At 45.2% G+C, this 27,723-nt stretch overlaps 1 protein-coding gene across 3 annotated transcripts in view; it reads right to left on the bottom strand.

Moving 5' to 3' along the window:
• LOC109905644 (BRCA1 interacting helicase 1) overlaps window positions 1–25,996 on the bottom strand; it is a 45,374-nt gene extending 19,378 nt beyond the window's left edge. For 2 of the 3 annotated variants that reach the window (XM_031790746.1, XM_031790749.1), the window contains exons 1-16: window positions 25,883–25,996; window positions 25,301–25,423; window positions 24,927–25,038; window positions 24,510–24,707; window positions 22,679–22,818; window positions 22,259–22,408; window positions 18,689–18,991; window positions 15,727–15,948; window positions 15,280–15,479; window positions 13,870–14,002; window positions 13,524–13,678; window positions 13,168–13,336; window positions 12,889–13,029; window positions 12,427–12,588; window positions 3,811–3,982; window positions 3,520–3,641 (exon numbers count right to left, since the gene is read on the bottom strand). In XM_031790746.1, coding sequence (XP_031646606.1) covers window positions 3,520–3,641; window positions 3,811–3,982; window positions 12,427–12,588; window positions 12,889–13,029; window positions 13,168–13,336; window positions 13,524–13,678; window positions 13,870–14,002; window positions 15,280–15,479; window positions 15,727–15,948; window positions 18,689–18,991; window positions 22,259–22,408; window positions 22,679–22,818; window positions 24,510–24,707; window positions 24,927–25,038; window positions 25,301–25,393 — 2,472 coding nt within the window. In that variant the 5' untranslated portion in view covers window positions 25,394–25,423; window positions 25,883–25,996. Of the gene's footprint in view, window positions 1–3,519; window positions 3,642–3,810; window positions 3,983–12,426; window positions 12,589–12,888; window positions 13,030–13,167; window positions 13,337–13,523; window positions 13,679–13,869; window positions 14,003–15,279; window positions 15,480–15,726; window positions 15,949–18,688; window positions 18,992–22,258; window positions 22,409–22,678; window positions 22,819–24,509; window positions 24,708–24,926; window positions 25,039–25,300; window positions 25,437–25,882 lie in introns of all 3 variants that reach the window. The other variant, XM_031790747.1, reaches the window with a different exon arrangement.
• Window positions 25,997–27,723: the final 1,727 nt, after the last annotated feature.

The following is a 27,723-nucleotide window of genomic DNA, read 5'->3' as shown; positions in this document are numbered from 1 at the left end:
TGAAAATCTCTCGTTCTGCCCCTGAACAAGGAAGTTAAACCACTGTTCCTAGGCCATCATTGAAAGTAAGAATGTGTTCTTAACTGACTTGCCTAGTTAAATAAAGATTAAATAAAGGTGTAAAAAAATATTTAAAAAAAAAAGGCAAAATCGGTGTCCAAAAATACCGATTTCCGATTGTTATGAAAATATGAAATCTGCCCATCGCGATTAATCGGTCGAACACTAGTACAGACTACCTAAGGTAAAGAAAATAGGGCCAAGGTCTCTTTTATTCAGAATGCAATTCTGTAATTTAACAAATGTTGGAGTAATTGCACTTAGCACTTGCACTATGAAATTGCACTTACCCTGCCTATTTGTAAAACCCATTTTTAGATGTTATATGTTTTATGACTGCTGCAAGATGAATTGCCTCTGAGGACATTCGAGTTCTGAAAGAGTCCGTCCATACTCAGTACACATATTTGATCTGAACCAAATGAAAAGGAGCAGGAACTAGATCACTTTTTATTTATTTATTAAGAAACACTTCACCATGTCAAAATGGACCTGCAGTAGCCATGCTATTTTCTTGCTGGCCAGATGTATACTACCTCATGTTATTTGGGCTCACGAGGCGCAGGCTAGCGGCTGTATGGTGAGATGAGATGTCTCCTCCTGTCAACCAGAGGGGTTGACGCATCTACTTCTGAGACCACGAAACTAACGGAAATGGCCAGTAGCCCCGAGCAGCCAATGTCATCGAAATCCAATGGGAGTCCATTTCAGCGTCCCCCCTTCACGTCCCTGCACCATGTCAACACCAGATCTGACATGACAGGATGCATATGTGAAAAAGCCAAGTCTAGCTTCTAGCGAATCTCCTCCTGAAAGTGAAAGAAACCTCCAGCTAGAAGGGATTAGTTAAAATGTCAGGAGATCGCTAGTCGCTCGCTCGCTTTGGCCCGGTCCTCCCACCGCTACCTGTTCATGCTTAAAAACATACATTTGACCAGCAAGCATGGTTTGCAGCTGAGCGGACCCGTTCGTGTGTGTGTGCCCCTGGCAGTCCTAACCATCTTGTGCCTGTCAGTGAGATTATGGAGCGCTCCATCTACCTAATGTGGCAGAGCTGACAGCTGGGTGCCTCGTCCTCAGTGTGTCCCTGTGTGACGTGAACACACACGCACAAGCACCTAACCAGGACGCACTCTCTCTCACACATACACACAACCAAAATTCCAAAGTGTCTCCCACTCAACAACATAGGATCAAACTGTCTGGTCCTCCTCCTCCATAAAGTATCAAAGCAGAGACACCAGGTCTCTATAAAACAGTATTCAGTGTCTTTAAATGTCTGCTGTGCTCCTCATTAAGCAAACAGAGATGCCATATCAGCTGTAAGTGTCCTTTTATTGCCTGTTAAGCCAGAGGATTGTTTCTCTCCCTCCCTCACACACACACACGGCTGCATATTCTAAGACATGCCTGTTGGGGGGAAAAAAACTACTCTACATGTGTATAATGTAACATTGGGTGCATCCCAAAAGGCACCCTGTACCCTATATACAGTAGTGCACAGCTAAGGTCAAAAGTAGTGCACTAAATAGGGAATAGGGTTCCATTTGGAATGCGCCCTTGATGTAATAGCAGCTTAGCAAAGCTTTCGGTGTGGAGGACTGTTTCCAGTTCACCTTTGATCTCAGGCACGATAAAAGGCTAGTAAACGCAGTGCTGCTCTGTGAGTCGGTTAAAACCTTAAAACGTTTTGCTGAGAGTCGAGTCTGGGAAAAGCAGTCTAGGCACGAAGGTAGGCGTCCACACTTCCTTGAGGGGTCTACATAAGCTATAGTGGGTGCATGTTAGAAATGTGGGACAGGGGGAGTAAGTCCAAGTTAATGTGTTCTGAGAAGGGACTGTCTATATGTGCTTGGGTAAAGGTAGAAATGTTAAACAGGTGGGAGAGTGAGAATATACAGTATGTATTTTTGTGGCTCTGGGCATGTGAGTGAGACAATTTGAGTGTAGTATGAGTGTTGTTGCGCGAGACAGAAAGTGTGCACTACATGTGTCATATGAGCATGCAAGTATATATCTGACCCCTCTATAAGATCCCTGTCACAGCCGGGACAGCGTTGTGTTGCTGTATACCTGTGGCTTACTGCCTGCCCGGCGCCCGCTGGGTTGTTTTAGCGTAGCTGTCAGAGGGGCCGTGGGGACATACAGTGACCTGGCCCTGACAGTCATTAGTGTCATGTCCAGTCCCTTCTTCTGGTAATGGGGGTCAGCTAGCAGACCTTACCACCCCTAAGGGCTCCTCTGGGGCCAGGGCAGGCAGCTGACACACCACGAGAAGAAAGGAAAGAATAGAGAAAAAGAAAAAAGAAAAGGAGAAAGAAAATAAAAAGCAAGAGACAGACCTTTACACCCGCTCATGGCTCCTCTGGGGCAGCTGACATGCGACCTGCCATTTATCCTATTTACTCAGTAGAGAAGAGGAAAGGAGAGAGAATTTAACAGAAAAGATCTGCTGTGCTATTGGGTGAACCTGTTTCTCAGCATGAGAAGGACAGGGGGAGCCCATAGCTCTCTCCAGTCTTCGGCCACATCTAGCCATCTCCCATCCCTCAAGGGCTACTGAAAAGGGAGCTGCGAGCGGGCTACATAAGGCTAAATACTGATGTTGGGCCTCGCAACTTTGACCTGCTCATCACAAACTTCAGTTGAACTTACCTGTTGTCTGCTGATTTCGTCCTTATTTTGGGTGGAAATATGAGACAAAATATCCTCAGAAAGGTGTTACTAACCCCCATGTCTCTGTGTGTGGCGATCATAATTTGCATGCACACAATGATGAAAGTACACGTGATGCATGCATGCCAACCAAAGTCAAAGCGGTTTACATGGTTTTGTGCATGTACAAGGTGATGGGAATCTCCACAGCATTACCAGCGTTTTGAAAAGTTAATAGTACTTTCCTGTGGACATTTCTTTCGACTCACTTAGAGTAAGTTAAAATGCTATATATTATCTGGCTTGTAAGAGAACTTTACAAGTGTTTGCAGTTTAATTCAGACTGTGTATCCAGAAAGCTGGTATCAGACTGATTTATAGGCAACACTGGGCCCTGACAAAAAGGTAAGGAAGGATGGAGAGAGGAGGGAGAGTAGAGGAGGAGGGTAGAAACAAAGGTCAGCTCTATCTAACAGAACAATCACTTTGAGATTATTTTACAGATCACCAAAAAAGAGGAGTATATGCTTTTTGTTTGTGTGTGTGCACCTGTGTACAGAACAGAACGTTTTCAGGGTTGGCACTGGAGGTCTGTAGGAAAATAGATTGGCACCCAGCAGATTCTGTGAAGCGCAAAGTCTAACCTGCAGGAGGGAGGTGGTCTCTCCACCTGTATGTGACTGGCTGGACAACTGTAAACATGGGTCACTCTCTGTCCCTCTGGGTCCTCTGCTGTTAAACAGACCCGATGAGGCTCACCACCAAGACGTTGAGCCACCTCTGACCTCGGTCTCTGGTTCTTACCTGCAGGTCCTTGATGTTAGGGAAGGGGATGCCAATGGTGACCACTGCTCTGGCGTTGTCGTCTGTGAAGTCCAGTCCTTCACTCACCTTCCCTCTACATACTGCCATCAGCAGAGCTCCATCTGAGGGGGGGGGGGGGGGGGGCAGTTTGTGCACAGCTACTCAATGCTGAATTAACAAATCGGTGCTCTGTAATCCCTGGCAGAGAAGAGATAGACAGACAAAGATAGAGACAGAGAGAAGAAGAGAGCGAGAGATAGAATGAAATAAAGAGACACAGCCCAGTCTCACCTCTGTCCCCTGCAAACTCTCCACTGATTCTGATGGCATCATAGTACACCTGCAGCAGCTCATCAAAGTCTCCCTTCCCTCCTCCTCTGGGCTCTGTGATCACAGTCTTCCTCTCCTCCAGCTTCTCCCACAGCCCTGTGTTGGTCCAGCGGTCACGCAGCTTGTCCAGCATCTAGGAAAACAGAACACCAGCAAATTGATCAGGGCTTCATGCATGCATCAACAATATTAAACAATGTGATTTGTTCATATCTTTTTCAATTAATATTTTTGTTACTAATTTTCCAAACTCAGTCATCAGCAAATTCCTGAAGTCTACACTACATAACCTTCCAATAAATAAATAACTATCAATTGGTGCTAACATGAATCATGCTTGGCACCACTATGGGATAGAAGCTATTCTTCACATGGGTATTAACCTGTCTGGGATAGAAGCTAAAAGTCCAAAAAGTTATATTACTGGTCGTAGAAACATATCAAACGAAGTATAGAATCAATCTTTAGGATGTTTTTAACATAAATCTTCAATAAATGTCCCAACCGGAGAATTCCTTTGTCTGTAGAAAAGCAATGGAACGCTCGTGGCTGCTGGCAGACCTCTGACTCATTTTCCTTTCATTCAGCCCCCCTTCACAGTTTTAGAAACTTCAGAGTGTTTTCTATCCAATACTACTAATAATTTGCATATATTAGCATCTGGGACTGAGTAGCAGGCAGTTTACTCTGGGCACGCTTTTCAAACAAAAGTGAAAATTCTGCCCCCTATCCCAATGAAGTTAATGACCTAATGAAGCAACAGAGCAGGAGTTGAGACTACAGTAAACAGGAGGAAAAACTAGGGCCATATTAGACCAAGAAATGTGGTCCACATTAGAGCACCCTGAGAAAACCTTTCACATAGCAGCATAATATACTCCTCTCACATGACATACAGAGAAATAGGTTTCCAGGTTTCCTTTCTACAACTCTAAACTGTTTTTAGAGTTAGTGGGTGCACCTTGAATCTGTTCAGGGATACACAGTACAGTACAGTACACTGTCCTGACAGCTTGGCATCCAGACACAGCAGGTATGTGTGTGTCTTAAAGTCTGAAACAAAGTTCACAGCATGATGGCACGTGAAGCTCCTCAGCCCCCCAACCTCCCAGCCAGCCGCTCTCCCCTTTTTGCCCTCCCATGGCTCAGTTCCCCACTCCCCTTCCTCCACAAAGTTGAAGCGTTTAAACTCCTCTCCTCCTCCATCCATAATAAAATCACTGTAGCTGTGGTTAGTGCAAAAGTCACGGTCTCTCCTGGGAGGAACATTGATCTAAAAGCCCTCTCGTCAGCTCCTAGCAGAGATCTAGTCATGTCTCCACCACAGCGGATTGTTCACATGGCTTCACAATCAAAGGGCTTATTCATTGGTTTGGAAATGTGTTCAAAGGGTTAAGTAGAAGTTATTTGTGTCTTGCAGTCAGCAGGAAAACTTCTCACAACAGGGCAACAGGGCTGGGTTTGCTCCTGGCTACAGGGGGAAGGCCGAAACAGAGGGGGTTTTCATACAGGCCTTGCTGTCCCTGTTAAGTGAGATGCAGAGAGAGACTAGGACAGAGAGAAATTCAAAGAGAGAGATGGGGAGAGAGCTGAAAGGGAGGAGGGGGTGTTGGGCCCCGTTATCCCTCTGTCCCTTGTTAAGTGTAAACGTGCTGTTTACTGTCAGTGAGCAGCGGCGTACTCATCAGAGACGATACCCAAAAAGAATCCAGGCAGTACGTGGTTTAGATCAAAGAATTATGTACGAAAAAATTAGATAAGCAGTTAGTAGGTTACTCGAACAAAGTGAGAAATGGGAAATGAAACATTACAAGAGGGTGGATGGATGGATGGTTCCTCTAGTTCCTGGCACACTAAGGTGACTGACTAGCTACAGCCTGCCTGTGATTGTGAAATGAAGCAGAGGCAGATTTCATCAGGTCGCCTCGCTTAGCGCCACAAAACAAACGGGAGGGCCGGGAAACAGAAAAGTTTCCATCAATAAAACATGACACTTTCACAAAAGCCTCAGCGTTACATCGACAAGGCCCCCCGCTGCTCTTTTAGCAGCTTTTCATTCGTCAACCACCACCACAACTCCTCCACAAAAACGGTTGTCCCAACAATTGCTTTCGATCCAATCCTGACTGACAATGGGTGAATTATTAAAATGTTATATACTTTAGGATGTGAAACAAAATAGTCATTATCTTCCATGCTGCACTTGAGGAAGACCAGAGGAGAGGCCGATTCAAGGAGGAAAAAGGGGGAAAAAAAGAGGGTGAAAAAGCTCCCAGCAAGGAGGGGAGAGGAGACATGCGAAGTTCACTCTCTTGCTGATCTAATTGATGGTCTGGGTCACTGTAGTCAGCATCTTGGATTGTTCTTTATGTAGCCGACGTAAACTTCTGCCAGGGAACAGCGAGTAACCTGATAACAAGGGAAGCGTAACCCAATAATAAAAGGCCAGCCAGGGCTCTTAAAACACAGGGTATGCTTCACAAATGGCACCCTATTCCCTATATAGTGCACTACATTTGACCAGAGGCCTATGGGACATGGTAGTAGTGCACTATATAGGGAGTAGGGTCCCATTTGAGACACAGAAGGAACACATGCACTTGAACAGCACAAACGTACAGAGCTTGTTGTTTACATTCCCTGAGCTGTAATTTGTAAAGCCCTTATAAAAGCGGGGGGCGAAATACAATCCAGTCAGTGCCACTCCAGCAGGAGCCCCTTGGCTTGCAGCAGGGCCCAGGGTAATGGTCCCTAATGCTTTTATCTCTCAGACACTAAGAGTAAACATCACTCTGGCTGTGAACCAAATAGAACCCTACTCCATATATAGTGCACTATTTTTGAGTCGGGCCATAAAGTAGTGTACTTGATAGGGAACAGGGTGCCATTTGGGACAGACACTCGGTGTCTCGTTGCCCTGACTGATGCTGCCATTTAATATTGAGCAGATTTTCCTTAATCTTGACTGAGTAGAGCCGGGTTGAAAGGCGACGAGGCGAGGCAGGGCAGAGAATAGGCAGGGAGCATAGACATTAAAACCAGTAGCTAGTGATAGCGCTGACATCATCCACGTATTCCTATGCAACCAATGGTGAATGAAGCCGGAAGTATTTGAATTTGAAGCGCGCCATATCGCTGAACCTTATACCTCAGTGGGCTGAATGCCCCCTCCAGAAACGCAAAGGATCATGGTAACGTCCATCTAAAAACATTTTGTTTGGCCATTCTGGCGATCATAATTTACATAGGCTTTCTAGGGCAGACCAGGGCTTTCGGCACCGCTAGGTTGCTACTCATTAGCCGACCATCAGAGCTTGTGACTTCAGACCGGACACTGGGGACCTGGCAGGGAGACAAGGAGGGTTGGCTAGGTCTAGGAGAGGAGACTGTGCTACACTACTCTATGGAAAGGCAGGCAGACAAGTGAAAATCACCTAGCTATTCATCAAGACTCGCCTCCTCTGCCAGACAGCTCACCTTGACCTCCAACTGATCCAACCAAACTAATGACAGCTAATGAAATGTTGCAAGAACTATGTACAAGCGACATATGAACACCACAGAGAGGACCTGTGTAGAGTTTATGTGTCTGAGTTCACACGTAGTACAGAGAGTATGACTGGAAGGATGCCATGGTGTGCCATGGTGTGTGTGTGTGTGTGTGTGTAACTTCGCCTTCATGACTCATTTAAGGGCATTATCTGACGGGGAAGTGGTGTATCTACTGGGCCCACATCGGTCTGGGGCGGTCTGCTGAAGCGCTACGGCAAATGTCAATCTGCACACTCGGCTGGCGCCCAGGTGCACAAACACAACAGGAACGACCCAGTGCACCACCACAGAGGACAAACCACCACACACACATTTCGAAGTAAAATGGCTCCTTTTGAATTTAACAGTATTGTACTAAATTTAGACAAATATGAAGGAAATAGAAACTGAAGGTTGCAAACATGGGAATCAAACCCCCGGCCCCTAGTGGCAATGTGTAGTCCACAACCACTGGCTCTCCAGCAGGGCAGTGCTAGCATGGCCCCTCATTCAAAACATGGGAATCAAACCCCCGGCCCCTAGTGGCAATGTGTAGTCCACAACCACTGGCTCTCCAGCAGGGCAGTGCTAGAATGGCCCCTCATTCAAAACATGGGAATCAAACCCCCGGCCCCTAGTGGCAATGTGTAGTCCACAACCACTGGCTCTCCAGCAGTGCAGTGCTAGCATGGCCCCTCATTCAAAACATGGGAATCAAACCCCCGGCCCCTAGTGGCAATGTGTAGTCCATCAACCACTGGCTCTACAGCAGTGCAGTGCTAGCATGGCCCCTCATTCAAAACATGGGAATCAAACCCCCGGCCCCTAGTGGCAATGTGTAGTCCACAACCACTGGCTCTCTAGCAGGGCAGTGCTAGCATGGCCCCTCATTCAAAACATGGGAATCAAAACCCCGGCCCCTAGTGGCAATGTGTAGTCCGCATGGCCCCTCATTCAAAACATGCCATAAGGTTCCACAGCAGTCCTGAGATGCTGTTGGTCCACGCAACAACATGGAATGAGGAGGACTACAGTGTTTAGCCAGTCTCAGAGTAACAAACAGGCCCAACTAACAGTGAATAATTCATGGTGATTTCTGGGTATGGTGTATGTGTGTGAGCGAGTCGCTCAGCTTCTGGTCATAAACAACATGGTAGAGTGGGCCGGATCTCTGCGTTGTCTGGTCTGGAGGGTCGAGTGCCACTCTTAGGCATTGAATTGTACACTTCCTCTCTCTTTCGCACGTCTTCGCTCCCTCCATGCCCCCAAAATCTCCATATTTCACCTCTTTCTGCTCCCCCCCAGTGTCGGTGGGCTGTGTTGCGACACGTCACTTTTCTCCTAGCGCCTGATAAATAATGGAGTTGGTCTTGGGCGACGGTAGTATTAATTAAACATTAACGGGAGACATGTTGCAGCCTTGAATTATACATTTTGGGACTGTATCAACAGTGGACTAATGAAACAAATATCAAAATATAGTTTGAGTGGAATTCCCCTTTAACGCTGTAGCTTAGTGAAACATTTAGACCACAACAGCAGCGCACCTCAAGTTCCCACTGTAAAAGAACATATAAAACATCATCTCAGCTGGAACTTTAAAGACGGATATGTGCCTGTCTGAGCAAGGTGGCCCACAAACACACACTGTAAAGATGACCGCACACCTTCAGCTGAGTAATAATCTCTAAGTGTGGCTGGGAGACAGCAGGGTGTGTGTGTGTGAGCATGCCCCCAGCCTCCTCCTCAGCCCCCTTCAGGCGCCAGCACGGCTGCGTCTTCACACAGACAACTAGGCGACATCACCCCTAATGGCCCTTATCTCAATCTGCTTTAAAAGCATCTTGCGTTTCCCTGCAATCTTTTCACCTCTGCAAATCCCACTTTTTAATAAACCCACCTCTCCACCCCTCTCTTCCCAACCCCCAACGGTGTGTTTTGTCCCTTTCCTCTAGCGGTGCGTCCAGACGGCGAGGCGCGGTCAGAGGGGTACCGTGGTTTTAATGGGCATTAACTGGGGGGCTGTTGAGGCTCAAGTGCTACAAACCACAGCTCCAGGAGATGTCTGAGTGTGTAATGTCTGCATGAGAGTGTGTGTATGCCCACACACACACACACACACACACACACACACACACACACACACACACACACACACACACACACACACACACACACACACACACACACACACACACACACACACACACACACACACACACGTGTGAGAGCAAGCATGAGAGAGAGAACCTTTAACTGTGTGTTCTTGAGTTGTAATGTATGTCCTGTGGGCGTATGCACATTCAGAGTGTGTCTGCCAGGAGTGTGTGTATCTGTCAGAGGGCGACAGACAGAGCCGAGAGGGAAGGAGGACGCCTCAACGGCCTTTGTGTGAATGTGGCCTCTGTCTCTCAGTACTGCAGCCTCTCCGATAGGCATCACCCAGACACACTGACAAGAGGTGAGCCTGGAGATGACCCATCCTCTGTCTCACACACACACACACACACACGACTCACCGGCTCCAGAGGGCCTCAGACTCTCCAATTAATACCCCAAGTAGCCCCTCATCTCTTCATCTTTAAGCTCCGAATGTCTGCACATTAAATATTAATGCACAGAGGGCATAGAGCTCCTACACTAGCCATCAATAATACACTATATCCACCCAGAGTTGTTCTGCGGCTGTCTCTGCCCGCCTGGCGTCATGGCTGGGGGGGAAATGAGAGGGGAAAGAGACAAAACTGGATCCTAAGAAGAGACTGTCAGCTTTCCTTTCATATTCTGATATCATTGATATAGTCTCAACTGGATAGTCAGCAAGAGGAAAAGCTGGAGCTTTGACAACACCAAAGGGTCAAATACAAACCATAGACCTATTGTATATCAGCATAAAGAATGAGTGCAATGTAAAACACTAAACAGGCACACAAGTGGCCACACAAAGGTATGCAGCGCTGTGCAAAACCGCTAACAAACCTTCACATGTAACACTGTCGTATGTGTGCACGTGTGAGCTCCAACACGCCAACAGTGACATGAGTGAGCCAGCTGGGCCATAAGTGGACTGGTGACAGAGACTGAATGGAAATCTATTATTGATGGAGGAAAGCATAACAATCAAAGGAGGACCAAGTATTTATCAACGGGCCCTTAGAAGTGTCTGGTTAACTGAAAGGGGATACAGGGTTTTATGTAAGGTATTTGTTAGCTTACTGCTATTTAAGAGATACCCATTAACTCTACATTACAGCTGCTCACCATATATGGACTCTTAGGACCTCTTCCTTTGTCACTCAAATCAAAATCTAATTTTATTGGTCACATAAACATATCTAGTAGATGTTACTGTGGGTGTTCCTAGCTCCAACAGTGCAGTCGTATTTAACAATTCACAACAACACACACAAATCTCAATGGAATTAAGAAATATATCAATATTAGGACGAGCAATGTCAGAGTGGCATTGACTAGAACACAGCAGAATACAGTATATACATAAAACATGAGTAAAACCGTATGTAAACATTATTCAAGTGTACAGTCCCTTCAGAAAGTATTCAGAACCCTGGACCTTTTCCACATTTTGTTACGTTACAGCCTTATTCTAAAATTGATTTAATAGAAAAGAATCCTCATCAATCTACACACAATGCCCCATAACGACAAAGCGAAAACTGGTTTAGACATTTTTGCAAAAGTATAAAATTCAAAAACAGAAATACCTTGTTTACATAAGTGTTCAGACTCGAAATTGAGCTCAGGCTCATCCTGTTTCCATTGATCATCCTTGAGATGTTTCTACAACTTCATTAGCCCACCTGTGGTAAATTCAATTTATTGGACAAGATTTGGAAAGGCACATGTCTATTTTTATTTAACTAGGCAAGTCAGTTAAGAACAAATTCTTATTTACAATGACAGCCTACCTCGGCCAAACCCGGACAACGCTGGGCCAATTGTGCGCAGGCCTATGGGACTCCCAATTACGGCCGGATGTGATACAGCCTGGTTACGAACCAGGGACTGTAGTGACGCCTCTTGCACTGAGATGCAGTGCCTTAGACCGCTGCCCCACTCGGGAGCCCTCGGGAGTCTAGAGAAGGAAACCTGCTGAAGAGATGAAAACCTGTTCCAGAGCTCTCAGAACCTCAGACTGGGGCGAAGGTTCACATTCCAACAGGACAACAACCAAGGCTGAAGCAGAAGAGGCTTCAGGACAAGTCTCTGAATGTCTTTGAGTGGCCCAGCCAGAACCCGGAATTGAACCTGATCGAACATCTCTGGAGAAACCTGAAAATAGCTGTGCAGCGACGCTCCCCATCCAACCTGACAAAGCTTGAGAGGATCTGCAGAATGGGAGAAACTCTCCAAGTTTGTAGCGTATGGGAGAAACTCTCCAAGTTTGTAGCGTCATTCCCAAGAAGACCCAAGGCTGTAATCGCTGCCAAAGTTGCTTCAACAAAGTACTGAGTAAAGGGTATGTAAATACTTATGTAAATGTGATATCATGTCACCATGTCTGTCGGCGACATTTCTTTTTTATTTTACCTTTATTTAACCAGTCAGTTAAGAACAAATTCTTATTTTCAATGACGGAACAGTGGGTTAACTGCCTGTTCAGGGGCAGAACGACAGATTTGTACCTTGTCAGCTCGGGGGTTTGAACTTGCAACCTTCCGGTTACTAGTCCAACGCTCTAACCACTACGCTACCCTGCCGCCCCGACATCTTATGTATCTTTCTGTTGAAATCAAATAAAATGTCTCTACTCTCTACTTACCAGTTGTGCCAAATTTGCTTATACACAGCAAGGATAGCATGAGAGTACATTAAAACATTCAAACTCAATATGTGGTCTCTAGCCCCTCCCGGTGGTAAACGGTAGGAGCTGAAGACGTTTTTAAACAAGAGAAAGAATGGTGAGTGAAGGATCACATCAGCTCAGTGGTTCTTAAGCAAAACGTTTTGCATACGGAAAACAAAAATCAATTGGAAATATTTCAAACATCCACGAACTAACTTTAGCAAAGAGACTGGTCTTACCTTGTAGGAGGGCAAAAAGCAGAGCACTCCCCTTCCAACGGCCTGGCAGACCCTGAGCAGCAGGGCTCCCACCTCATCCTGGAAGGCATAGGTCTCAGCATGCTGGAAGGTGGCACACAGCTTCCTCCCCTGGGGGCCAGAGCCCAGCGTACCCACCCACACCTGGCGGAAGGACAGGGACACGTCAGACACTGACTGAACACACTGAGCAGGGGTATACCAACTGACAAGTATGCAGGATGTGACTGTTTATACATTGAGGGGGTAAAGATGCCCTTCTGTCAGGATAAAATTCATGAAGGATAAGACCCAGTCAAATCTTATTCATTTGGGCTTGTTTTGCTTGGCTACATAGTCCAGTTCCTTTCTGAGCATAGTTAACCATCAATCAGACTGTTTCTGGATACTATGATAAAATCACCACCCATAACACCTGAAATGAAGGCAGAGATTTCTACTGACCTGTGACTTGCTGATGACGTGGCTGGCCTCTAGCTGGATAGAGAACTTGACCCCCAGTTCTGAGGAGAAGGATCCCATAGGAGACAATGTGCCTGAGGTCAACACGATGCTGTGAACACTGTCCGAAAGGTCTGAGAACGCCTGCCACGCACGCGCACACATTCACACAGAAAGACCACACCCCTTAGGACAAAGTAATATAATAATACGCTACTTATCAGTAACAGGTACTTTCCCCACCAAATAAACAGTATACAGTACATCCTCCCTGCTACTCACCACAGCAGGGTTGAGGCACCAGAAGCTGAGTGTGTGTACGAGGGTCTTGGTCTTGGCACTGTGGCGTCGGCGGTTGGGCCTGGCGAAGAAGCCCTGAGCATCTGGTATGTCTGGAGCAGTGGTCCAGGCGTAGGACTGCTGCAGCGCCACGCGGTAGTCCTCTGCAAACCTGACCACGGGAACATGACCAGGACAGAAGTCTTCGTCAGTGATCGAAAAGTGTTTGCATAATGTATTTTGTAGTATGTTGTTGAGTTGCTCTTGTTTTTCCACCCTGACTACAATACACATTTTCCAATTAGGACAATACAAATATTGACTGATTGTTAAAGACTTGTTCAACGACTGCCTCTGACCTGCTCTTGTCCCTGTAGAGGAAGTCCAGCACCATGAAGAGACTCTTGAGGACAGAGGAGCTGGCTGAGCTGATGGTGGGGACCTCCACGGTGTCCTCTCTCCCGTTCACCAGCCCAACTCGCTCCTCCTTCTCCAACACCGCTGCCAGGTGTTTCTATACCGGGGGAGAGATGAGGGAGGGAGAGAGAGAGATGGGGGAGAAAAGAGAGATGCTGTACACCTCCTTTCTAAACACACAAACCTTGCAACAAAAAAGGAAAAGGGGGTGAAGGTGAGAGATCAAAAGACAGGGACTGAGACAGAGAGACAGGTGAGAGGAGACCTAGGTGGTCAACATTATCTGACCTGCAGCATGGCAAAAGTGTCAGCAGTGATGCCCATGGTGTGGAAGAGTCCCAGAACCTCCTTGCCGTTCCACACCTTACAAGACATCTCATACTCCCTTTCAGCCAGAACACTGCAGCTCTCCTGCATCCAGCTACACCACAGGAGGAAGAGACAGCCATGAGAGGCAGCCATCTTAGAACTACTGTTTGATATTGAGGAAAGTCTAGTGAAGATATTCTTTAGAAGTATTGATTACATTTAAATAAATGTTTAACCAACACGTGTTGATTAGTAGACCAGTTGTGCTTGTGTTGGCCTAGAAAGAAAAACATGCACCAGGAATAGACAAGTAGAGAAACACTGCTGTAGTTTCAGTAGGGGGGGGGGGGGGGGGGTCTTACTTGAGCAGGCTGCAGCAGAAGACCCAGAGGGGTTAGGGTCTACCCAGAGGGGTTAGGGTCTACCTAGAGGGGTTAGGGTCTACCCAGAGGGGTTAGGGTCTACCTAGAGGGGTTAGGGTCTACCTAGAGGGGTTAGGGTCTATCTAACTCCAGGAGGTTAGGGTCTACCTAGAGGGGTTAGGGTCTACCTAGAGGGGTTAGGGTCTACCTAACTCCAGGAGGTTAGGGTCTACCGAGAGGGGTTAGGGTCTACCTAGAGGGGTTAGGGTCTACCGAGAGGGGATAGGGTCTACCGAGAGGGGTTAGGGTCTACCGAGAGGGGTTAGGGTCTATCTAACTCCAGGAGGTTAGGGTCTACCTAGAGGGGTTAGGGTCTACCTAGAGGGGTTAGGGTCTACCTAGAGGGGTTAGGGTCTACCTAGAGGGGTTAGGGTCTACCTAGAGGGGTTAGGGTCTACCTAACTCCAGGAGGTTAGGGTCTACCTAGAGGGGTTAGGGTCTACCTAGAGGGGTTAGGGTCTACCGAGAGGGGATAGGGTCTACCTAGAGGGGATAGGGTCTACCTAGAGGGGTTAGGGTCTACCTAGAGGGGTTAGGGTCTACCGAGAGGGGATAGGGTCTACCGAGAGGGGTTAGGGTCTACCTAGAGGGGTTAGGGTCTACCGAGAGGGGATAGGGTCTACCGAGAGGGGTTAGGGTCTACCGAGAGGGGTTAGGGTCTACCGAGAGGGGTTAGGGTCTACCGAGAGGGGTTAGGGTCTACCTAGAGGGGTTAGGGTCTACCTAGAGGGGTTAGGGTCTATCTAACTCCAGGAGGTTAGGGTCTACCTAGAGGGGTTAGGGTCTATCTAACTCCAGGAGGTTAGGGTCTACCTAGAGGGGTTAGGGTCTACCTAGAGGGGTTAGGGTCTACCTAGAGGGGTTAGGGTCTATCTAACTCCAGGAGGTTAGGGTCTACCTAGAGGGGTTAGGGTCTACCTAGAGGGGTTAGGGTCTATCTAACTCCAGGAGGTTAGGGTCTATTTACTTGAGCAGGGAGCAGCAGAAGGCACGTAGGGGTTCGTGGTTGGAGCGTCTGATGTTATGGGTCACCATGCCGTCCAGCTCCTCCCTGGCAGAGAGCAGCTGGGGTTTGTTCAGGGTGTAGCTGGCACTCTCCCTGGCACAGTCCTCTATGTTGTGGGCCTCATCCAGAACCACAATCTGACCCTTCAGGTTGATCTGCATCTGCAGGGGAAGAGAGGGGAAGGGGAGGAGGGGAAAATATGACATACAGAGACAGCCTCCCCTCACTCCTTTTCTCCCCCAGTAGAAATACGTTCAGCTAAAAGTAAATGAGAACACATCTATACTTCAATTGTGTGAAACCACCTTTCTTCTGGACTACATCCTCATCCCTCACTCCTCTTACTCCAACAATTCCCTCCATCCCACGCCCCACCTTGCATCCTCCTCACCCCAGCCCCAGACTCACGCTCTCCCTGATGAGGGGGTCCAGTAGGTAGTTGTAGGGACAGAAGACGATACAGGCTTCCTGCATGAGGTCCCTTGCAGCGTAGTAGGAGCAGGCCCTCAGCCGGCCCCCCAGCCGAACCAGGTCCTCTATGTCCCAGGCCTGGTGGAGACCATGGACCCACTGCAAAGTGTTCTGGTCCTGCATCTTGTGCACGCCGTTTTTGAAGCGGCACGACACGCCCTGCGTGTGGTAGGAAAAAGAGAGAGGAGGAGTTGTTTTCATCCTTGACAATACACACAGTTCAGCACACTGGTGACCTTGAGGACCTCTCAGAACCGACACTTTGGTCAAAAGACCTTCATCGTGGTTTACACACATAGTACATGAGTCTGTTGGCTGGAATTTACCCTCACCCCAAACAATATTGTTATGAGATTCCCTGAGATATTGGTAATGCCAGAAGAGTTGATGTTGGTATCAGCCTATATTGAGTGTGTATATGTCAGAAGGCCCATTACCTGGTCATCAGAGGCGCCTCAAATACCACCATGCCACAACCAGGCAGCTCCCCGGTGACACACACGTGATGACTATACTCCGTTACCGCCAAAGGCATGGAAAAGCAGCTATCAAAGGGGTAGGTGAGCCCTCACTTTCTGCCAGACATCAAGGATAAACTTCGGCACTTAAAACAGTTGTTTCAAACAGTTCAGTGTGTGTGTGTGTTTGTACGTTTGTGTGGCGAAGGTGAAAGGATTAGTGTCCACTCAAGTAATTGTTATCTTGGGGCAATGGCAGCTTAGGGGTGCGATTTGACTTCATGACTCCACAAAAAGAGAAAGCACAACAGAGGAGTCTTAACCCAATTGAGCTCAGTCAAAGCCAGAAGGTGGGGTGTATAGTGCAGTAACAAGAGACTGGCTTTAGACAGGGCCTAGGTGACTGGAGGGGGTGGATGGATGAACAGGGCTGGTAGAAGTAGGATGAGTGCAATGGAGCTGTGGTCATTCTATCCTCTGGGGTTGTCGCGGGGACACCCACTCTCTGTAACAGATCGGGATGTGACACTGTCACCGTGTCGACTTTAGACAGAGGCGGACAGGACAGGTAGACACCTCTGGTGACAGCGCAATAGGGGCTTATTATACGATCAGTCTCACATTTGTGTGTGTATGTGTGAGTAATAGGTGCTCATTACACTAGACACCTTACCTTGAGGAGAACAGGAGTTAGGACCGTAACACTGACTATAAAGAGTCTCGAATCAGTCTGAAGCCTCATCGTCCTGCTAGAGAGTCTGTCTGACCGATTGGAGATATTATGTAATTGCCACCCGGGGCGACAGTGATGGGGGTTGTCTGCCTGTCCTTTAACTGTGGGGTTGGGTTACGAATCCTTTCTTTCTAGAGCTCAGAGGTGGCTCGAATTCACACTTTAAGTGTCTGTCACTGGGATTAGAAACACCACTCAAACTCAGGATTGGAGGTGTGTGTGTTTCCATTTCTGAGGAGTTGGTTTTCACATTTGGATTGGGGTAAATCTCCATCCAAAAGAATCCAATTCAGGCCCAACCACCTCCATTGAGAGGTAACAGGGCAACACTAATGTAGCCTATCTAGGAGCTGAGCGGGTCTAAGCCCTAGGGTGGAGCAGGGCAAGAGGCCTTGACCTCGGCTCTACACAACAAGACCCTATTGGTGACACTAAGGAGGACACCATGGTACTACAAAGAATGGCGGTAGGTGAGTCAGAGGTTGGGGAAGCGGGCCAGCAATTGGACAGTCGTCAGTTAAAATTCCAGGTTTTATCGAAAAACAAGTGTGTATAGGGTTGCAAAGCTAACTGTAGTTTACCAAAATTACCGGAATCTTCAGTAATTAAGAGGAAATCTTAAATCACTTGAAATGTATTCATTTTTTATATCTGTGTCTATATTGGCCATGAGTTTCTAGCAGATAGACCAGACCATATGGTTCAAGAGAAAATAGCCTTATTCATTTAAAAAGCATCAACAATGGCATTATTTTCAATTAACTCTGCAACTTTTCCAACTATTGTCTATTTTCCCACTGCCACCAGTTTGATCCCGAAATATTAACAAATACACACTGACACAGTCAAATACACACTGACACAGTCAAATACACACGGACACAGTCAAATACACGCTGACACAGTCAAATACACGCTGACACAGTCAAATACACACTGACACAGTCAAATACACACTGACACAGTCAAATACACACTGACACAGTCTAACACACACTGACACAGTCAAACACATACTGACACAGTCAAACACATACTGACACAGTCAAACACATACTGACACAGTCAAATACATACTGACACAGTCAAATACACACGGACACAGTCAAACACATACTGACACAGTCAAACACATACTGACACAGTCAAACACATACTGACACAGTCAAATACATACTGACACAGTCAAATACATACTGACACAGTCAAATACATACTGACACAGTCAAATACATACGGACACAGTCAAATACACACTGACAAAGTCAAACACACACTGACACAGTCAAATACACACTGACACAGTCAAATACATAACTGTGTAAAAAAATATATAAAGGATATCATGCTGAAACCCTCATATTAAACACCAATGATACTCACTACGTTGATGGTTTATATTTAGGAAAATGTTTTACAGATTTGTCATTCTATTTTGTATTTGAAAATCATATTTAATTATTTCTCATGTTTAATATGTGATAAGGACACATGTAATTAGACTCTTCTACAGATCTGAAGCACCAAAAAGGACCACCAGGTGTCTTGTGATAGATTACATAAAATCCTTGAAAGATACCAATTTTCTAGAAGTTTACTGGTAAACTTAGAAACGTTTCTAGAAATATACCCTCCCTTTGCAACCCTGTGTGTATTATGTCTATGTATGTGTAGGTCTGTATGTGCTGTGTGTCTATACTCTACTCACATTCTTGGCTTCCAGCAGTTCCTTGCAGCGTTCGTTGCGGTTGGAATGAGGCACCACCTCTGGGTGAACACAGGTGTGGTCCCTACTGGACAGAATGGTCATGGGGGCGGAAGAGTAGAGCGTACGCTTCATCTCGTGGGCGATCTGAGTGATCTGTTTGTGGGTGCGAGTGCCAAAGAAGATCTTGGGGACTTGTTTCTTCTTGCCCTCTTTGTCCTTCTCCTTTGAAGACTTCCCCGCGGCTCCATTCTGGCCGCCTTTGGATGAGGCACAGGGGCAGAGAGAGCAGGACACCATGGGGGACTGGTGGACACATGAAGGAAGAGAAAGAAGATAAAAGAACAAGATATCAAGAGAGTTCTCTTCAATTTTACATTGCTCACTATAAAAAAAGTTAATGACCAATACCAGACAACTGGTGAACTCTATATGTTCTAGTAGTTAACATATAGGAAAGTATAGCAAGAATGTGTATCCACATAATACTGCCTGTCAGCCATGGTTAGATGACATTCTCTGACTACTGAAGGCTGATGGGTGGCCATTGTTGGGGATGTGAAAGTGTAGCTGCTTTTTAATTGGCTGTCAGTAACCACAGTGGATGTGTGGTGTCCCTTTCTCTTGACACACAGGTGAATCGTAGCCCACAGCGCTGCTGAAACCAATACCAGTCAGGTGCTGAGCTCTTTAAAGTGGGACACTCCAACCCTTTCAATAACACTAACATAAACCTTAACAACTGCATAAGTCCTGCTTTTAAAATAATAAGAAATCCCTCACTCTCTTCCATCTTTTACAATCTGGCAGCAACCGGTTTATATCCCTCACCGTATAAAGGAAAGCACAGGGTGTGTGTTACACCTCTCTGCCAGCAGATCAAGCTAGCGGAGCCTGTGGTGCTTCAGTTGAGACTAGAGGGGCCAGGCGGTTCAGGTAACCCTCCTTAATGCTCCTTCTCAAACCATTCAATACTACAATGTGTGTTAGGGGACCCTAACTGAGCTCAGCCACTTTTCCCTTGATTGAACAGGTATTCACTCTCACTCTCAGCAGGCAGCGGTGATGGGTGGAATTGTCCAGTGTTGAATGAATGAGCCGATGTGTGTCTGTTGCAGAGGGTAGCCAACACCATCAGGCCCCGTTAGTTAGTTATCTACATTCCATTCCAGGGGGTGTCTGCTCGCTCCTATGAGCCCAGCGAAGCCCCAAACCGTGTCAGTCTGCGCCTTGGATGGGAACAGGCATGTAAAGGGATACCCTTGTCAGCAGTTTCCTGCTGCTGCCTCTTGACAAGGGTCTCTTTTCAGCAGTGACCCCATCCTCCCACCTGTCGATGAATAAGTCATTATTTGCCATGATCTCGCCGTAGGAGCAGGGACATGCGGAGGGGCCTATTTAACGTGGCAGCAGCAGGAGGTAAGGTGATCAGGCTCTGTTGCCCAGGCGAGTACCGGAGCCGCAAAGCTGACTAGTCTGTTCCAATGATCTGGCCCTGCTGTAACCTGATCCTACTAGGGGACCCTAGAGGCCCCTCTGTTTATTCATCATGTCAGCTCAGGGTTCTTTATCCCCTTAACTCTCAGAAGCTGCCTCCCAAATGTCACCCTATTACCTTGCTTGTGGCATCTCCCTACAGTGTTCATAAGAAAACCCCTCAAAGATATCACTTGGTATGTTTCAAACAGTACTAGAGTCATCCTTATTGTCAGGGCAGTGACAGTCAAAACCATGCCCTGGATGTAGGTGTTGGTGTGGTTCTCAGTCACTCAGTATACTTTTGGCCCCGTAGATCTAGCCGATTCCAGCCCTGTGTGCCTTTGAGTTTCAGCATTGCACAGCTGACACTTGAGAGACAGGAATCTCACACTCCGTGGGGCCAGGTGATGGTGGTGGGAGGTTGGCGGGGACAGGCTGGCTCTCTGGCGCCGCTCGCTGGACGCCAATTTGCTCCTCAGTCCTCAGCCTTCAAGGTTCGGAATGCATTCCAGTGGGTGGTGGGGTGCACATAAACACACACAGGGGTGGGCTGGCTAAGTCTCAAAAAGATGACTGCAGTGCCATCCTGATCAAATACCTTAGGAGACATGACACAAACTAGCCATCACCCCTCTGCTCTGGAGTGAATCCCAAATGGCACGCTATTCCCTATATAGTGCATTACTTTTTAACAGGACCCATTGGGCTCTAGTCAAAAGTAGTGGACCATGTATGCAATAGGGCCCCATTTGGGATGCACCCTGGTCTGCAACTTTCACAGGTGTGAGGTTGTGGGGCCCCCTGAATGGCTACCCAGCCTTCCCTCCTCAGAAAGCATGCGTTTATCCCTTTAGGTCCCAGGGCTCAGTAACCAGCAGGTAAACTCCATTCAATATTTATCCCTGGCTTTCACAGATCAGCGGCGAGGCAAACCCTCTTAATTAAAAGTGGAGCTCTACCCCATCAAAGAGCCCCATTCATGACTTCAGTCAGCAGTTCACAGCAGAGAGGAGCCGTTCAGTTATCAGCTGGGAAAAACAAGAAGAACAGCGGGAGGGAACTTTCTCCACCTTCCACCTCTCTTCATTTATTTTTTACCCCTTTCTCCTCCTGCAGCCTAAACACAAACTATATTACATGACACATTCACTTGGCACACAAGAAATGTGAGAACAATGCCAAATGGAGCACAGCCACAAATTAAATAGGCTATGCTGCCACCCAGTGGACACAATGTAGTACTTAGCGGTACAAAATTGGGTAGCAACAGTAAAATATTTATCTTCATGGATTCTAATGATTGTTATTAAAGTGGTAGTAAGTTGAGCTGATCCTAGATCAGCATTAAAAAGCAACATATCCTTAGTTAAAAATAGATGTACTCACACAATAGTGTGCCTCAGGGGGCAGGTCCATCAGTTAGGGCTGGGCGATATGGTCAAAATAATTATCATATCACAATATTTTCCTATTTTTATTAACAGTATGGCAGTATGTGACTGTATTTTATGTTTTTGAATAATAAAACTGTTCTAAATATGTTTTGAGTAGTGCATGAGCCTATGATGGAAACAAATGAATTCTAAGTGATTTGAACGGACTTTCTACATTCTGATGGTTTTATACTCAACCAAACTAAATCAAATCAAAGTTTATTGGTCACATACACAGTTTACCAGATGTAGGTGCAGCGAAATACTTATGTTACTAGCGCCTAACAACGCAGTAAAATATTAAACAATACAAAATAACAAAAAAATTGGAAATCAAGAAAGGTCAGAACTAGGTCACAACTGCCTGGGAAAGTAGTCCAATTTGTAGAACTTTTCATTAAATTTAGCACTGTATCAAAATATCTTTGTAGAAGGTAAAAATCCATATTGGTATGTGGATCTGTACCGGTATGCACAAAATATTTCACAGCCCTACCATCAGTTGAGCTGATCCTAGGTCAGCATTAAAAAGCAACATATCCTTAGTTTAGAATATAAGTACTCACATAGTGCGCCTCAGGGGGAAGGTCCATCAATTTAGATCAGCACTCACAGGCAACTGGCAACATATCCTTAGTTAAGGTACAGTAGAGGTACTCACACAGCCGTTTCTATCAAGTGGCAGGTCTATAGTCTGTGCCTGGGTACTCAGCTCCACAGTCCAGGTCTGTGCTCCAGGCACTGGCCGCTCTCCTTCTGGCTCATCATCTATAAACACCACTCCCGGCTCCAAGCACCTCCTCTTACGACCCTGAGGGAAACAGAGAGTAAGGGTTTATGTTATTATTGTGTCATTATCAGCACAGGCCTGCATAGATTATAAGATCTTTATATCTTGTTTAAGTAGTTCCTGAGATGTCAAATACTTCTTTAGGCATTCAAGGCAGCAAAGAACTGAAAATCAGCAGACACGCAGATTTTATATACCCTGGAACTTGAAACAGGGACAAATCAGAAAGGTTAAACTTATTGTTAATATGACTACCCATAAAAATACATTAAATTCTATAAGGTGTCCTACCTTCTGCTCCATGGCAGGGGTGCGGATGCGTTTCCTATCGGGCTGGAAGTCATCATCCTCGGAGGTGAGGGAGGTCTGGAGCTTGTCAGACAGACGAGAGGCTAAAGACTTGGGCTTGTACTCCTCTGGTGGAGGGGGCACTGAACAGACCGAGACAAAGGTATCAACATTTGTATTGAATTGAATAAATTTACAAACTGAGCTGAGCTAGGGGATTGGGACTATGACTTACACTGCAGTACAGAGTTTTTCTCTCAATCCATTCCTGAGGGGATCCCAACGGGGTGCATATTTCTGTTCGAACTCAGCATAAATACACTATATTCAACTAATAAAATAATCACCAAGCCCTTCATTTGTTGAATCATATGTTTTATTAGTGCTGGGTTAGAATGGAAATATTCACCCCCTGGGCATCCCAATACTGAATGAACACTTATTTGAACTTAATATAATACATCAATAAAATATATTTAGTCTCAAATAAATAATGAACATGTTCAATTTGGCTTAAATAATGCAAAAACAAAGTATTGGAGAAGAAAGTAAAAGTGCAATATGTGCCATTAAAAAAAGCTAACGTTTAAGTTCCTTGCTCAGAACATATGAAAGCTGGTGGTTCCTTTTAACATGAGTCTTCAATATTCCCAGTTAAGAAGTTTTAGGTTGTAGTTATTATAGGAATTATAGGACTATTTCTCTCTATACCATTTGTATTTCATATACCTTTTGACTATTGGATGTTCTTATTGGTACTTTAGTATTGCCAGCCTAATCTTGGGAGCTGATAGGCTTGAAGTCACAAACAGCGCAATGCTTGAAGCACAGCGAAGAGCTGCTGGCAAATGCAGGAAAGTGCTGTTTGAATGAATGCTTACGAGCCTGCTGCTGCCTACCACCACTCAGTCAGGCTGCTCTTTCAAATCATAGACTTAATTATACTATAATAACACACAGAAATACGAGCCTTAGGTTAATATGGTCAAATCCGGAAACTATCATTTCGAAAACAAAACGTTTATTCTTTCAGTGAAATACGGAACCGTTCCGTAATTTATCTAACGGGTGGCATCCCTAAGTCTAAATATTGCTGTTACATTGCACAACCTTCAATGTTATGTCATAATTATGTACAATTCTAGCAAATTAATTACGGTCTTTGTTAGGAAGAAATGGTCTTCACACAGTGGAACAAGCCAGGTGGCCCAAACTGCTGCATATACCTTGACTCTGCTTGCACAGAACGAGAAGTGACAATTTCCCTAGTTAAAATGAAATTCATGTTAGCAGGCAATATTAACTAAATATGCAGGTTTAAAAATATATACTTGTGTATAGATTTTAAGAAAGGCATTGATATTTATGGTCAAGTACACATTGGTGCAACAACAGTGCTTTTTTCACGAATGCGCTTGTTAAATCACCCGTTTGGTGAAGTAGGCTATGATTCAATGATAAATTAACATGCACCGCATCGATTATATGCAACGCAGGACAAGCTACATAAACTAGTAATATCATCAACCATGTGTAGTTAACTAGTGATTACGTTAAGATTGATTGTTTTTCATAAGATAAGTTGAATGCTAGCTAGCACCTTACCTTGGCTCCTTGCTGCACTTGCATAACAGGTAGTCAGCCTGCCACGCAGTCTCCTCAAGGAGTGCAATGTAATCGGCCATAATCGGTGTCCAAAAATGCAGATTACCGATTGTTATGAAAACTTGAAATCGGCCATTCCAATTAATCGGTCGACCTCTAACACTGACCAACATAGTGGATGGCTAAGTGGTTAGGAATCTCACTATTACTATTTCTCAACTAAGATTACCTGGGTCTGTGGGAGAAGATGATCCCTGTGCCATCACTACCTCCGGTGAGCCTGTGAGGTCCACCACCACAGTGGCTAGTGCTTTGGGCCTGTTGTCTGGGACACTGGCGGGTTTGCTATGACAGGCACACTGACAGGGGGTGGTGACAGCTGGCTTCTTACCCTCTGTAGGACTGCTGCCGTCCTGTTCAAGCTTACCTGGACACACACAGGACATACATACTGAAATCATCATCACAGTTAACCTCAGAGACGATGAATTCTAGTATGCAGCTGCAGAATATGCTACACTTGAATATATTCACTACATGCAGTAATGCTTTATGTGGACCAGAAATTTAAAATAAAGTATTGCTTGTGAATGCAAATAAGCCAAGAATCAAAACTCATAAGAAGTTGTCTAAACAGCACCCTTACCATATTGTGCCTGCTGCCAGGCCAGGGCAGAGCAGAGCAGGGCTAGGCTCTTGCCACTCCCTGTAGGGCTCTCCAATAGACAGTGCTGTCCATGATTCAGCCCTCGCACTATCTGGGGAGACAATCACACACAACAGGGGTTAGTCAGTCACACACTCAATAACAGACTGATAACACAGACTAGGCTAACTGCATACAGTATTTATGGGATATGGGGTGAATCTCAAAAGTCGTCCACTCCTCAGATCTTATCCTCCAGTCTCCTTGCTTCCCTCTGACCTTTTAAGGAGAAGGCAAGGAGAGAGGAGGAGGAATCAACAAAAGACTTTTGAAAATCACCCATGGTTAAAAGTGTGTGATGCTTACACACTTACAGAGTTCATCATGGCCAGCTGCGAGGGGTAGGCTTTGCAAGGAAACTGTATCTTCACCCCTCCTATGGTGTACTCCACTGAGGGAGCAGCCATGGTGACTGCCTTGTCCAACTGATATACTATCTGAAAAAAAAATCTAAACAAGCTTGAAGCCAGTAACGTTACATGTTGCTGCAACTGACAATATCATTCACATCAATTGGTCACATCCCCCTCACAATATGGCTGACTAGTTAACTAGCTAGATCTAGTTATTTGCTTTTTGCGAAATATACGTCTCTGCATCTAGTTACGGTAGCTTATCGAGCTAGCAAGCTGTGTCATAACGCACACAGCAAAACTAACATCACGCGCTAAAATGTAACGTTAGCTAATGGAAACAGACTGCTTGCTTCTTAAAGTAAGTTGAAGCTAACTAACGTTAACCGCTTTCACTTTTATGTGTGATTTGAAGTACCAGGTAACTAGCTAGCTGTCCTTGCTAGCTTGTATAGCCTCCATCTACCACAACTTTCAGCAAGCATAAACGATCTAGCTATTTACAATATCAATGAAATTCATGTTTGAATTGTGTTAATTTACCTTTGTAGCTACAAATTTGATATACACCGCTTGTTAGCTAACTGTAAACATACCTGACTAGCTAGCTAGAAGTTCCCGCCGTGTAAGCAAGTCCCACAAACCAATCAGATTGGATAAAAACATAGTCGTCACGAAAAATGAGAGGTGACAGTAGCCAATTACCACAGAGCATTTGCTGGGGTCTCCCATGTGCTAGCAAAATATGAACAACCAATGTATAATTGTCTACATTACAACAGTTTTGTAAATAATATTATACATTATCATGCTAAATGTGTTTTTTTTATGGAGGACCAAACATGCCATCATTATAAATGCATAAATAAATAAATGCACATATAAATGGATGAATGAATGCACACATAGATACATAATTATTTAAATAATTAATCCCACTTTCATTCATTTATATTATTTCTTCATTTATTTATGTATTTCTTCCTCCAAATTGGAAGGCAAAAATATATTGGTGGTATCTAACACACCATAAATTAATTAATGTCACGGCGCAGTGCTCTGTTGCATTTGCCTGGGGTTGGTTCAGTACGTCAGAACGGTGTTTAACATTTAATTAAACAGAAACGGTAATGTACTGAACGACCAGTTGAACAACGGTGTGATTATAGTGGCCCAGGCGGCAATCGTCTATAGTGTACTGCACCAGGACTCTCTGTTATCACTTCAACTCTGGCGAAGTCATCAGGCAACTTCATCCAAATTGTTAAGAACTAACGGGTTCACTTCTGTTTCTGTTGTACCAGCTAGCTGACTCAAGTTTTTGATGCATGCCTCTATAAACGGGGTCAGTATGCTAGCTCCCTGAACTTGCCACTGACTGGACTTGAACCAGGGCCTGCTTGACAATGTGCTAACCGATTGCGCTATGCAAAAGCTACTAATTGGATAGCCCCTTTAGCGACATTTCAAGCTAGCTGTGGAGTGACGTTATGTTCTTAACTCCGTTACACCTCCACACGGAAAAGCAGGTAATCTGTAGAGGTGTCGTTTTCAGCAGCATTAGCCAGCACTACCAAGTCTCTAGCTACTGCTCGCCTGATCTACTTGCCAGAAGAATTGGGCTACTGTAGCTTTCTACCGGTTTTAAATATCTCAAGTGTGTGTAGTTTGATTCTTTACTTTCGGACCATCAGAGCCAGGAAAAAGCAATCAAGCAACACCGTGAAATGTATCAATCAATCCCACTGTGTCATTTCAACATCTAGTTTTGATTTACATTTGGTTGAGTTGTCAACTAAAGTGAATTCAAAATAAAATCCTTCAAAAAATTTCACCATGTCATTGGAATTAGGTTAAGAGTAAAACCATTTAAAAAAAAAACATAATTCCCTTACGTTGATGACTTTTTGCAAATCCAATCAGTTTTCCACATTTATTTAACGTGGAAACAAAATTGATTCAACCAGTTTTTGCCCAGTGTTAGATACCACCCACAGATGTTTGATTGATACACACTCATTATCATATTGGACAAAGAAATACAGAAATAAATGAATAAATATATCAATAAAATGAATAAATAATTAGATAATAGATAAATTAATGCATTTGGGTTAGTATTTTGGTGTTTTCCTGCTGATTGATTTATGTACGGATTTATTTATTCATGTATTTTTGTGTGCATTTCTTTCTTTCTTATTATGGCAGATTTGGTACTCCATTTTTGTTTTACAATGTCTGGGTATTGTGAGTGAAATTCTGGTGGTGGTACAGTAACAGAAAAAGATTGGTAATCAATCAATCAAACCTGGCCCTGGTCCAAAATGGCAGATAATTCCGTTTTCATACAGTCATTGGTTTTCACTGCTCCAGGGGGGCCTGGC

This window comes from Oncorhynchus kisutch, linkage group LG15, assembly GCF_002021735.2.
Source record: "Oncorhynchus kisutch isolate 150728-3 linkage group LG15, Okis_V2, whole genome shotgun sequence".
NCBI lineage: Eukaryota > Metazoa > Chordata > Actinopteri > Salmoniformes > Salmonidae > Oncorhynchus > Oncorhynchus kisutch.
Note: the sequence above shows the minus strand (reverse complement) of the source record. Positions and strands in the feature narration are given on the sequence as shown.